Genomic DNA, 14840 nt, shown 5'->3' with positions numbered 1-14840 from the left:
TTATGTGAGCAGCTTTCTAACAACAACAACAAAAAATCAAGTAAAAATATTTTTTGTATGAAAATCGCTGACAAGAGAAAAAGTGAAAGTACACATGCACTTACGCACTTACGTACACTTTCTTCACTTTTTAACTTTGCTGCTTTTTAGTTGCTTTATTTGTTGCTTTATCCCGTGTTGTTGTATTTGTTTATAAACGATTTTTGGGTATGAAATGACTTCACTACATTTGATAGCTTTGCTTTTAGTGTAAAAAAATTAAATGCTGAAATTGATATGGCATCATCAGCAATGAAACACTATAAGACAGTTGTCGCTTATTTGTGTGAGTGTTGCATTTATTTGCACGTGCTGCTAGGCACACGTGTGTTAAATTGGCGTAAGCGGTTTGGATTGAATTTCAGAAGGTTGTTTGCAATTCTGGGGAGAAGAGTTACACTAGTGTTGGGCTCTGGGAATTTTGGAAATATTCACAAAATTTCTGGAAATGCTTCAAAACTCTGAGAAATCAGGGAATTTGAAATATACAGTATAAGAAGTACACATATTAACATTTCAAATCGAAAATCCCTATTCTAGAAAAAAAAACAGCTGATAATATAAAAACAAGCCGCGGCAATTTCTAGTTTTTGTTGTTAGAAAATTAAAGGTGAAATATAATAATTTCAGATACAAATGAAAGTAGGTTTGAATATACATATTCTGATTATGCTTCAGGTGTCTTAATTGCTGTTTTTATGAGCCCCGCGATTTTCGTTTGTTAAAAACGAACAATTCCTTCCTTGTTCGTGAATTGTTGGTCAAAACTAATACTCTAAAGATTTTCCAGCCACATTTCGCCAACCATGGCTCAGTGTGGCTTTTCCTACTTCCAAAAGTGAAGCGAAGCTTAAAAGGCCATCGTTTTGCAAAGCATAGAAAAATTACTGAAAGAGCTGACGGGTATCTCAAAAATTGAGGTAGAGTGTTTCGACGTTTGGAAGAAGCGCTGGCATAGATGCATAATGTCGATTGGGAACTTTTTTGAAGGCAACAACATTAATTTAAGCAAATGAATAAATATTTTTTCGAAAATCTAAAATTTCTGTAATTTTCTTAAGACACCGCGCACAATAAACACAATTACAGTTACACACAAAATAACATTGCAAATAAAATGAAATAAAAAATAAAAAAATATATGTCCTTTTTTATGAAAAAGGTGAACTAGCTTACGTTGGTAGTCGAAAAAGTCATTTCATATTTTGTCAATACGTTGCAGTCGTATATTTTCAGTGCTACCATTTACATTGTATTATGCCATATAGTGTTGGAAAGGTGAGATTTTAAGCTTCATTTAACCAAAAAAAAAATTCAATTCGGGAAGTTGGAAAGAGTTACAGCTGTTCAAAAATGAGTGAAAATAATGAGTAAGTTCGCTATATTTTGTAATGCTGTATCAGTTCGTAGTTCGCTCGCTTCAGATGCACCTCGCTCTAGTTGACCTATCGTAGAAAAAGTCGATGAAATTATGGAAAATATTGACCAGGACCGTCACATAAGTAGACATGACGTAGTTAAGGAGCTTAAAATTCATTATCAAACGGTTTTGAACCATTTGAAAATGGCTGAGTACCGCATGAATTGTCTGTGAAAATTTTAATAGACCGAATTAACAACTGCGATTTTTTACTGAAACGAAATAAAATCGAACCATTTCTGAAGAGACTGGTAACAGGAGACGAAAAGTGGATCAAATGCGAAAATAATATGCACAAAACGGTCGCACAAACGGTCGCAAAGCCATGATTGACGCCTCGAAAGGTTATGCTAAGGGTTTGGTTAGATTGGAAAGGAGTAATCAACTATGAGCTGCACCAGTCTGGTCGAACGATTGTTTCTATATTTTAATGTCAACAACTGATGAGATTGCAGCAAGCAGTCGAAAAAAATGGCCAGAACTGATCAACAGAAAAGGCGTCGTCTTCCATCGGGACAACGCTAAATCACACAAGTTTTTGATGACTCGGCAAAAACTGGACGAGCTTGGCTGGGAAGTTTTGATGCATTCACCATATAGCCCGGATCTTACACCATCGGACAACCATTTGTTTCGGTTAATGCAGAACTCTGTTAATGGAGCAAAGTTGGCTTCAAGAGAAGCCTGTACAAATTACTTCTCGCAGTTTTTCGCCGAGAAGCCAGAAAAATTTTACACTGAGGAAATAATAATTCTAGCGGAAAATTGCAAAAAGTAATCGACCATAATGATACATATTTTGTTCATTAAATTTCATTTTAAATATAAAAAATTAAGTTGAAGTTTGGTTACAAAGACGAAAAGACTTATAATATAGGAATAATGAAGTAATCGTAAATGTAAATAATTTTAAGGGGTCAGAAGAGTAATCTTTTTTCAAACAATAATTGTTTTTGCATTTCCTGTTCCTTTATACCCACTTTACCATTGGAAGGTTTCGAAAAGGGCCCAAAAATAATAATACCGCTTGAAGTTCGGAGCGCTCGGAGTGCACAACTCAAACTTTGAACGCGTTTTGCTCAAAATACACTTTTTTTTAAACTGGCGGACATGATGCCGCTCGAACTACTCAACCGATTTGCTTGATTTGTTTTTTAAGTGTTAACCCTACTAGATTCATAATTTTTTATAATTTATTGACAATGTTATGAAAAAATTTATGTAAAAAAAAATGGAGAAAAATTAAAAAAAAAAAAGTTTTTTCATCCATACTTTTTAAGAATAAATTAGGTCATTTCACCGCCAGATGTCTTCAAAAAATTCGAAAAAATGTGTTTATACACTTTACGATATACCTCGTATGTGAAAAAAGTTCTATTGTAGAATAAAAATTTCTATGAAAAAAAAATGTCGAAAAACTGGCCAAATTTAAATTACTGACTCCTTAAATAAGGAATATGTTGAGATAAATAGTATTTTCAGTATCAAAAAGTTTGCTAGCAGCCATAAATATCAGTTGAAAGCTGTTGAAAAATGTTGCCTACATTTTGGCGCAATTTAAAAAAATGTAAATATGAAGTACGGCTGTTGTTTACACCAGTTTTACACAGCGGATGTATAACTAATACTACTGGAAAAACGTGTTTAAGGATAGTAAAAGAAACGATACCTTCTACCATTTTGTAAGTAAATTAAATTTTTATTACATAAATAAAAAAGGAGGTAGTTTTTCCGAAAATTCGGAAATTTAATATTTTAAATATTTAATTTATAAATAAAAGAAATAGTAAATTGTAAGTAAATTACCTTATTTAATATTGAAATCAAGATTAAAGCATTGAAATTATATAAATATAATACGAAATCATTTTTAGAGTTAAGAGAGTTATAACTTTAAGGAAGTTTAACAAACCAGTTTGTCTTAACTCGTGACCATGCGTTCCAGCTGCACAATAATTAAGTGGCTTAAAAAAATGTGGTCAGCACAGAGTACCTTATTTAAGTGCAAAATATTTTGTGGGGAATGTGAATGTTGTTTGATGCGGAATATACTACCACCTGGCAAACGAGGTTGATCCCTAGTAACTAATTTATTTTAAGAAATTATAAGAGAAAAGCTGTTTCTTGTACTAATAGGATCCAAAAAATTGATTTACGTAAATTAGAAATCAAAATTGGACCCTCGAAAGCATAAAAGAATGATTCAATATTTCTTAGCAAGATAAGATAGACTATTTAATTAAAGTGGGAATCACTTTGAGTATAAAAATATAATAAAAAATGAAACAATAGACATAAAATAATAAACACTAAGCAACAACAAAATGTTCCAAAAACAAAAAGCCAACTTGTTATGGAGAAAATCCAAAAAGCACAAAGTAAAGATCACACCAGAACCTGTATTAAGCCCTTAGTAACCAAGCAAATCTTTGGCCAGCTCAGTATAGTCAAGCCTATTGAGTAAGTTTGACTTAACCTGCCTAAATCATGAAATTCTAACAATTCTCATCAGAAGTCAGCCAACAACACCAAAACAAAGACAAAACCCAACAAAAAAAAAGAAAATCAACAAAAATAATTTGACGTTATATTCTACTCGATAAAAAAAAATCTATGCCTAGGTGTGTGCTCTTTATTGAGTAATGATAGGCGCAGAAAAAGTCGAATAAATCAATAACACGCAAGCCAATTAGAATAAACTGAGGAACACGGTAAATAAAATGTCCCTCTAGGCTATTATACAGTTGCGTTTGTAATTCAATACACAACAGCATATTAACATTTTTTTAGACATATGTATTTTTTTTTTAATTTTATATTTATATTTATATTTTTTTATTTTACACTTTTTATTAAAAACGATGATGAGAAAACCTGACATAAAATTTTTCTTTGCACCAGGTTTAATAACAGTTATAATTTAAAAAGAATTTCGCGCTCATAAATTGCGAGTAAAGCACTAAACACTATATCAACGCCTGAAAGTATGCAACACAATAGCACTGCGCTCACACACACACACACACATCGAGGCGATGCAATTAATCATGCAAAACAACTTCACCACCACTGTAGAACTAGTATGCAACGATTTTTGTGCGTGTGTGTGTGTGAGCGTCGCCTAAATATTTTCCAATTTATTTTTCACCATTAATTTCCCACTTCGTGCCCTACAGCGCGCATAGCGCGTACACTTTTTCTAGCTACCAAGCGCTAGCAAGACAACGATACTTCAAAGGCTGGCGCTAACGTGTTCCAAAGTGAATTCAATTAAATGAGTTTTCAATTCTTAACCGACACGCTCGCGCGCCACTTTCACATAACTAAGCGCTGACGACGGTGCGGCACGGGCGTCACTTGCAATTATAGTACACGCGAACTCGCACGGCACACACACGAGCGTGGAGTTAAACGCACGCAAAATAATGCAAAGCAGTGTTTAAGCTGCAATGCGCGCGTAACGCGGCTGAGTGGCTCACTGAGTAACCGACTGGCTGACTAACTGACTCACAGAGTTTTTGGCTGACTGGCTGAGTGAGGCTGATGAAGCTCAGGCTGACAGACGGCCGGCAGCAGGCAGCAGGCGCGGCGTCGTGCTATTCGCGTGCTGGCCTCTGCAGAACTACTGCCGCCGCCAACTTTTGTTGAGCGAGGTTAAGGCAAAGGCGGCCTGTCGTGCCTTGGCTTGGCAGCCATGCCCGACACGGTGGCGGCGGCAGTAGCGGCGACAGGTTTCGTCGTTGCTGCAATGCATTGCCATTGCAACGAAGGTGAAACACACGAACCAGCGGCCAGTAGCCAGTATAGCAGCGTTTACAACTAACCACGGCACGAACTATTACGAAAGCGCAAAAACAACAAAAAGAAAACGTGGCGCACGAGTGACGGCAGCGAGCATGCAAGTGGAGAGTGGAGCGCAGCGAATGCAAAATAGGCAATGTGGCGGGAGATTAGAGCGCGCGCCAGCCGACCACATAGCGTCGCCGACGAAGATGAGCATAACGACCGTGACGAAGTTGCAGCCGAAAGGAGAGGTAATAAATGCATGAGCGCACGAAGCGGCACAATGCGTCGTGTTATTATTGCCGCCGCTGCAAATCCACCACACGTACGCTTAACTACATAGTGTGCGGGGTGTGAGTGCCGCAGGCAAATTGCATGTGCAAGCGGCCTTTGGCATGAGAAATTTAGGAAAATTATGAAAGTCAACAGAGCGTCGCGTTGTCGTGCCGCGTTGTGTAATTTTCATCGGCTGCAATGACTAAACGCACGCACTTGAAACGAGTATGTGACCAAAACAACGGCAAGCATGTGGGCTTGCGGGCATTTGGTAGCGCAAGAGCGGTTATGCACGTGCTGGCATCAGTCACGGTCGGCTGGCTGCTTGAAATAATATAAACAGAGAAGCAGAGCGCAGCGCAGAGAGCATAGCGCAAAGAGAGTCGGCGCCTTGTTCAGTGAGCAGCTTTTCCCACTGTTTACTGGTGGTTAGCGAACGTGCGACTGGTAAAGCTCACAAGTAATGACGTCGAAGTAATGCGGGGTCAGCGGTGACCTTAGTGGAACGGCTCTCGGTTGCATTTATTTGTTGACAATTATTGAGTTAAATGTGCTTCAGAAATTAAATTTATATACACAGCAGTCGTTGGTAAAAATACAGATGAAAATAATATATTTCATACAATTGCAGTTAAGTAAAAATCGATTTTTATAAAGTATACAATTAAGCGCATTTTTAATAACTCACAAAAATGGGCCTATACTTGTTTGAACTAAAATTAGTATAAAAAATGTATTGTTCATATAGTAATCGGTACATCCTTTATTATAGGCAGTTCTTACATGAGATAAGCGCCTAAAAGTATGTAATATAATTTTAAGAAATTCGTTTTTTTTCTTAGGTAAAAAAGCCAGTGCCTCTAAATATGTAGAAAACAATTAAGAAATTATGATTTTCTATACGAAAATGTGCATGAGCGCCTAAATGTATGCAAGTTTTTCAATGATATGCTTCCTTGGGATATTTGCCTAACATATGTAGTAAAATTTTAACATCTATTTATATATCTGAGAAGCATATAGACAAATTAAGGCTTATATTGTATATAAAAAAATGTACGCCTAAAAATATGTCTTGAAATTTTAAAAACTTCGATTTTACTTAAAATAACAATTTTCTAAATAAAAAATGAGCTTCCGCGTCTAATATAATGATAGAAGCAAACTTCAGAGGAAAAAAATTAGTATAATATGATTTTCTATACAAAATGCGCCTAAATGTATGCAACCTTTTCTGTCTAAAAGCAGCCTTATTTGTTATATGCCTTTAAAACTACACCAATAACTTTTAGTACCTGTAAATTTCTGTAAAGCATACGAAAAAGGCTTATATGGGTTATGCGCCTAAAATTATGCCAACAAATTTTAGACTTAAAAACTAAAACTTAGATTTTCGAAATTCGTGCCTAAATTCGTAGAAGGAAACTAGAAGATAATAATTTTATAATAAAAAATAAGCTTCCGCGCCTATAAATACACCAATTTTTAACGATGACGGTCGTGTTCAAAGCGTTTGAGTTTATTTACTATTTAGAGAAAATTTGCAGGAAAAAAATTTTACTTTTTACTTTTCTTATAGCCTGTTCAGGAAATAATTTTACTGGCCGCAGTTACGTTTTTAGAGAAATTTTTAATTATTAATTTTCAATTGAAAAAATCAATGAAGTTCTACATAATGTTAATCTTGAACTCATTTTTATTTTCATTAAAATAATTTCTCTACTCTATTTTAGTCATAAAATAAAAATTAAACTGCATATCATAAATAAATAAGAACTTGCTCTCGCAACATTCGCATATATTTTATTCATAAATATTTAATACACTATGTATAAATATATACTTGTACGTATGTATGTATATTACATATATACATGCACTTTAGTTACTTCTCTACAAATATACAGTACTTCTCATGACATTTGGCTTTAAAGCTTACATTTGTAGCACCAACTTTATACTATTATAACGAATTTATTTTGTATGCTCACGCCTACAGAAATATAGAAATATACAAATCTATGAAACAAGCTTAGAAGCTTTATTGGACTGCTGTTAATCCTTTCATAGCTGCATGCACTACATTTCACACTTATTTGGATTGTACACAGTTTGCTGGCGGAACTTTCTCACACTTACTGGTATGCCATGGAGCTTTTAAAAAGCTATATTAGTTTGAATCATAGTAACTATGTTTTAACTCAAATTGAATGCTGATACTAACAGAGATATGTAGTGAGAACAACAGTGAGCTTTTATCGTAAGAAAGCTTTTAAGAATGTAACCATCTCTCTGGTCTTTTGAATGTTAATAATAAACCAATGAATTTCATAAAAATAAATATACTATACTTACAAAAAAGAAAAAAAAAATTATCTTAATTCCATTTCTAAAACAAGTTCTCACCCGATTTCATACATTCGAAGCACAAATATGCACCGTTATATGAAAAACCTGCTCTCTCAATTTTATAGTGATAACTCAGACATTTATTATGATGCGGTATAAAGTAACCTGGAAGTTTGAAAATCATTCTATTAGGTATATGCGAGCTAAAGGAAGAAAAGGATTACCTCTGAGTTTTAGTTATAAATCTAACACAACGGTAAAAAGTCAACTATAGCTACAGGGGTCCATATCTTCGGTACCTAGAGCCTTAAACAGTTTTTGTTGCATTGGGACAATTTTTGACTATAAAGTGGCATACTATAAAGACATCATTATTCATGCAAAGTTTAATGCCGTTGTATTAATTGCGTTTTGAATTTCACATAGGAAAGGAAGGAGTCAGGTGAAATTTAAAATTATGGTGTATGGGACGTAGGCGTAGATGTAGTCCGATTTCAACCATTTTCACCCTGTATCATAAGAGTTACGTATCAAAATTGGTTTAAATCGGTCAGGTGGATCTCGAGGTATCTGTTTTCCCCTAAAAAAGATCCCGGCTCCCTTAAAACTCAATAAAATAGTGGACTAGATTACCAAGAATGACGAAGGAATCAAAACCCAATGGAACGAGCTACTGGGTGCAAAACGGAATATACGCTCATATAAATCCTTTCAAAATAGAGGAAGGTCAGGATATGTTCTAATTTGAAAGTATCGAATGCCTAATAGCTGTCGCATGAATATCAATCGGATATAGTGGGTATTTCTACCAATACTAATAAAAAATAGCAATAAAGAATTATCAAAAGTTATCATGAATTGATATTTGAAAACTACCTTGCTAAAGGTGAGCTCTTAATACTAATATATACGATATGAACGAATTTGACCTGGATTGGTCTATATAAACTATAAAGAAACAGTACGTGAGACCTATCGTGCTGACATCGGAGGTAAAGCAGAGCATCTCAACATCCCTTATCGTTCGACTTAACAGTGCGGGTTATGTTTGAACTGTCGTCCACCTTCGAAACCTAAGAATCGTGATAATATACTTGCCACACAAGTACTGGACAGTAAAGGAGAACAGTAAAGGAGACTAAAACGATATCAGGCATTGGATCGCCCTTTTCGATTCAGCGCATAGTTTTTGGAAATTTAGTAATTGTCATTTTAATGGTAAGGAAGATTCTAAATAATAGTTTATATTATACAAAAAGAAAGTACGAGTAAAATTTTATCATATCTAACAGAAGTTTTTTGAGAAAAGTTAAAGGTTCTTGAACCTCGAAAACTTCCTCCAATGTTTTTGCTGTCTTTTTTGTACTTCAAACTGCCTTTTACTTTTGCTATGCTTAAAACAGCAAGGAAGACAAATTTCGGGTCAATATGATCTATCATTACCATTGATAACTTTAGGTGTTTTTATTTGAATCTCAACTTTTACAAACTTAGTCCGAAAAAAATATATGTATTATGTACTTATATGAAAGTTCAGAAAATTGTAAGTAAAAAAAAAACAAAATCAATGAAAAATATTTTTTTAGCTAAATCGAGTCTTTAAATGAAAAGCTTAGCAGCAATAGAGAAATAAATATATTGATTGTTTTGAAATAATTTTGCGCTTTCCAATTTCGCTAGCATTGCTAAGCTTTTGATTTATTACAATGCACTAGGTCGAATCTACAATTTCTTGCATTTGCTTTACAAAAACAAACCAGAAGAAAAACAACAACAAACTTATATCATGACATTTTTCACCAAATTATTGGCAATAAATTATGCTTAGTGTGTTTATGTGTGTGAGTATTGCGGTCGCAGTAGCCAAATGGCGCTAGAGAAACCAAACCAAGAATAATTTTTTTCTAAGTAAAGCACCATGAAAACGCATTCCGTTGCGTTTTCCCACAGATTTTGTTGGGCGTTACGCCTCACCAGCTGTGTCTCCGCCGATGCTTGCCGTCATTTGAGGTTTGAGAAATGAGCGCATCAGCGGCATGTTATCAAGGCAACATAGATTGTGGCAAAAAGCAAGGAAATACAAAAGTGGGCAAATACAAAAACAATAGCAAGCGGAAGTCACGCGTTTCCGCCGAAAATTGCATGCCGCAGCTGGGTTGCTAAGCATTTGGTCCTGGCGCAGCTGGCAGCTAGACGCCTTGAATGACTTTGATTATGCGTCAATGCAGAAGATCTAAGTTGAAATATTTATATATGTATATATATGTCTTTATATATATATTATTTCCATTTTTCGTACACTACAACCTTCCGGTTTGGGCGCTTGTGCTGCAGCTTTTGCTGCCGACATTGTCATCTTTTGCCAACTTCATGTTGCTGCCTGACATCGCTTGGCATTGATGTGATTGCATGTCAGCGATAAAGCGAAATTCTACGTCCGTCCGTCCATGTTGCCACTGGCTGTTGCAGAGTTGCGAAGCGATTCACCACTAAAAGTTGCAGTGATTTCAAGGCGCTTAAAGGCGCTGCCAGTGAAGGTGATTGAAAGTGATTGCGGCTGCGACACCGACACCGAGGACAATGGAACCCACACACACACACAGGGTGACATGCCATATAATCATAAAAAGGTACACATCTCCCCCCATAAAAATGGATATAAATTTCACCATCGCGACTTTATTGAGTCGGCCACTAAACGTGTCTGAGATTTATGGCTTCCCTATTTGTTCCTTAACGAGTGTTACGCAACAACTTTGCGCCTCACTTTCAAAGGCGCGTAACCTGAGACAACGACAAATTTTTAACAACTAAAGTGAAAGGTTAAAAAGTATGCTTACAAATATGTACATACCCCGCTGTCGTGTTTTACCTTCAGCTTTTCGCTTTGACGCAAGAATGTTGGAGCGCTTATCCCCACCAAAAATATGTGTGAAAATATTTAAGAGTATATAACAATAAGAATTTTTTTGGTAATACGTACCTGAAAAGAGAGAAAAGAAGAGAAAAAAATTAGTAAAATTTTAATTGCAATCAAGCATAATTCTATTACAAAGGCTTAACTTAATATTCGGATAAGGGGTTGTAAAAACCTTGAAATATATAAATATGTGTGTGTTGAAGCAGAAGCTTTTAAAATTCTATTTTGAAGCATCAAAACTTGTATATAAAAACAAAACGAATTTCGAAATGCGAGCAAATACTTACGTGTTAGGTTAGAGCTGTATCTAAAATAAGTTGACGTTTTTCAAAGTTGAATGAGGGTACTAAAACAATACACTCTCTTGAAGAAAATCAAATCTGTGTTATGTCAAAAATGTTTTGTTATGATTTAATGACATATTTTAATAGAAAATATATAGAAATTAAAAATATATGAGTAAACAAAACAAATAAATAAATAAATACGTAAATTCATATTGGACTCGGCGTGGGTTGTAATCAAAAAAGTATCGGAAGAATATAAAATAAAACATTCTAATACCTTATCACAAGATAAAGCAATTTAAAATTGCAAATTGTGTTGCGGCTAATATTAGTAGCGACTATTTGATAAGGTTCGCCTAAGCTATGGCTGCCTAGATCTTTCAACCTCAACTTCAGTCTTGCAAAGGTTGGGTAATGGTGAAAGTACCTGAATATTTCCACCTCCACTTCCGCCATACCAGGCAACCTAAAATAAGTCGTTAATTAAAAAAAAGACAAAATTAAATTAAATTGTGGCCTACAATTAGGCGCATTGATTGCTGCATAGCACGCAGTGCAGCGAAGTCGCAAACCTAATCGATGCTAGGGTTTGGCTTAAAACATGTCCACTAACATCAGACAAAAATTCTCACAAGAAGTGCTAAACCAGAAGTTCAACTTTTCATACGCTTTTGTCGTTCTACAGGTATGGTCGTAATAATCATCCAACTGTGCTCGCTATTCTTCGAATTGTTGAAAATTTCGAGCGTACATTGGTTTTTGGTCTGGTGGAATCTTCAGTCGGAACTTCTTTCGAAATGAAGCTGGTGACATCATTACTGTCAATTTAGAGTGGTATAGATCGATGATAACCAACTTTTTATGACCGCAATTCAAAGTTAGTGGAAAAAGTACTATTGGAAAATCCTGTATAAATAAACTAAAAGTTTTAAAAAGGGGTAAAAAAGTAGGGCTATAAGGAATATGAATTCGAAGATATACCCTGTGCAAAATTGAATTGCGTAAACTCTCTCCGAACGATTTTAAGGAATGGTCATAAATTTACATTAAAATTCAGTTCATTTTGGTTTCGTAGAATTCATTGGAATTGGTTAGATAACGTTGTAAAATGTTCTAAGCTCCAATTCTGTCTGATTGTTTTGAATTTTCTTCTACTTTAAAAGAGTATTGTGAGCTTATGAAAAAAAAGTTACTCTTGAAAAACCCTCAACAAGAAAGGAAAGGGAAATTAACTAGATACTTCAAGCAGCTACATATGTTTTTGGTTCAATATTTCAGTACGAGATTCAGCAGAGAACTGAGTGAGTGAAATATATCAGGCCTTCCCAAGCGACATCGCTTCGATCTATGTTCTCTTGAAAAGCCACAGAGCTACATTCTGTTCAGCGATGAGGCCCATTTCCGCCTCAATAGGTATATAAACAAGCAAAATTGTCGCATATGAGACGAAGAGCAACCTGACCAAGTGCTGCCATTCACCAGTACAATTGCTCGAACAAGTCATCAAAAATTGAACTCAACGAATGGACTGTCTGAGATGTAGCTGGGACCAATAATTGAAAGAGATGGTCTTCAAAAACTAAATGCCAAAAATGTAATTTCGAATGACAATAAACATTTCCCAATAAATTTGAAGTTTCTATATTTTTATTTAAAAAAGTAGGGAACCGCGAAATGGATCGGCCTTTAAAGTGATTTACGTCAAGTGTAATGAATTAGTAAAGAGTTGAAATAATGACAACTTAATTTTCTTAAGTTTATGTTTAATAATAGCTGATAATAAGAATAAGAATAAGAACTTCAGGTGACTTGAGTAACCAACAACTTTGAGGGTGTGACTATCGTTCGCAGATTGGAGAGTTGGAAAGTTACTACTACTGCCTCAGTGTTTGAGAAATCGATTTGAAGTTTTGCACAGGTATATTTCTCCCTAAAGAGCTGCTTAGTTTTCGAAACCGTTGATACCGGACTACTACAGCACGTAGTTGTCATACAAACTGTTTGATCTTTCAGTCATGTCCTTGTAAGGAATACCTTTTTTTCAAGAAATAACTTCACGAAATTTGGTATGTATTATTTTTTAAGGCTAAATGACAATCTCCAAAGGAATTGTTTAGATCGGACCACTATAGTATATAGCTGCCATACAAACTGATCGATTCAAATTTTGTTCTTGTATCGAAAACTGTTTAATTTGACAAAATAGCTTTACAAAATTTGGTTTAGATTATTTCCAAATCCAAAACTGTAATCTTTGAAAAAAGTTGTTGAGATCGGACCACTATAGTATATAGCTGTCATACAAACCAAACGATCACAAGGAAAGTTATTTTAAACCTTTTTATGCCATAAAAAATGCACATGTGAGGGATTTTATATATTCGGTGCAAGCGAAGACAACATTTGTTCTTTTTCTTGAATACTTTAAGGCCCCCTTAACTGCCAACATGCATAACTTTAAAGCTTTTTCTGTTAAGAAATCCCTAAAAGTAATTTTAAAGGCTAGTCAAAGATTAACTCATGCGCTTAAATTCGGGTAAAAAAAATCGCAATCTGCTTACTGCCTGATACAATCCTAAAGCATTTCCTGTGCGTGTTGGATTTTCAAAAAACAAAAAAAAAAACCAATGTACCGATACAAAAAAAAAAATCTATATAAACAAAATGCTTTGCTTTAAAACGGAAAAGTGAATTTTAGATTTGAAAAAATATTTTTGCATTTTTATTAACTTAGTTCGAAACAATTACCATTACGCCTAATAACATTTGCTTGTTTGCCTCCATAATAAAAACAAAACATAAATATTTGTGTTTTGACGAAAAAACGCAGATTTCGCAAACAATTAAAATTTCGGAATCAAATAAACTGTTTAAACACCCAGAAATATTTGAGCGAATCGAAATAACGTAAAAAACGCTTAATTAAACACTGACTTATAAACAAAACATTTTTAGTTACAAACAATGCCGTTGGGTAAATATTTAAACCCACACACACACACACGCACGCACAAACAGCTAAGAAATGAAAAGGAACGAGAAATGAGAAACAGCATAAACAATTAACACCCAATTTAACTAACTGGTAAAAAAAACAACAACAAAAATAATAATAACAAAAATGGCAGATACGCACACCAACACACCCACACAAACTTACCCGCCAGCAACAAGGATCATCTGCATTGTTGCGCACTTGTGTTTGGCTTTAAGTGCAACAACAACAACAACTGGCAATAAACAACAATTATTATTGCGTGTGCCTTAACTAACGGGACTTGAGTTTTGTGGTTCGTAATTTTTGTTTTTTCTTTTTTTTCTTCTTCTTTAACTATATTTGCTTTTGATTGGCCTTTTGTTTGATTTTCGCCTTTAATGCTGTCGTCTTGCCCTTTGCTGCTTACGATAACAAGAACAATGCCAGCAATGAAGCTTGCGGTTGTGTTTGCGGCAAAGAGGCAAACTTTAATTGTCTTTGCTTCGGTTTTGGTTTCGGTTTCGGTTTCGGTTGCAGTTTTTGATGTAGATTTTGCTTTTTTTGTTGTTGTGGCTGTTGTTTTTGTAATGGCAATGAAGGCGTTTGCGGTGTTATGAGTGTTGCAAGTTTGCTGTTTAGGAGGGATAACGGTATTGCTAAGGCGTGTGTTATTAATGACATTGAAAATGCCGCTGTTGTTGGTGTTAGTTTACACAGTTGTTGTTGTTGTTGTACAAAAGTGAAATGGTTTGTATGCAGCTTCATTGGTTGTTGTTGTTGTTGTTCTGG

The 14840-nt window shown here is 34.9% G+C and overlaps 1 protein-coding gene across 4 annotated transcripts in view; it reads right to left on the bottom strand.

The window, feature by feature from the left end:
• The window catches only part of LOC120776057 (potassium voltage-gated channel protein Shaker), a 444773-nt gene that overhangs the window by 246180 nt on the left and 183753 nt on the right, over positions 1 to 14840 (bottom strand). Inside the window, exon 1 of one of the 4 annotated variants that reach the window (XM_040106522.1) lies at positions 14235 to 14274. The exons of the other annotated variants lie outside the window; for them this stretch is intronic. Within the exon in view, the coding sequence (XP_039962456.1) occupies positions 14235 to 14260 (26 nt within the window). The 5' untranslated portion in view covers positions 14261 to 14274. Of the gene's footprint in view, positions 1 to 14234; positions 14275 to 14840 lie in introns of those variants that run through there. 4 annotated transcript variants of the gene reach the window in all.

The sequence above is a fragment of the Bactrocera tryoni genome, chromosome 4 (assembly GCF_016617805.1).
Source record: "Bactrocera tryoni isolate S06 chromosome 4, CSIRO_BtryS06_freeze2, whole genome shotgun sequence".
NCBI lineage: Eukaryota > Metazoa > Arthropoda > Insecta > Diptera > Tephritidae > Bactrocera > Bactrocera tryoni.
The sequence above is the reverse complement of the archived record's forward strand: the minus strand, read 5'-3'. Positions and strand labels throughout refer to the sequence as shown.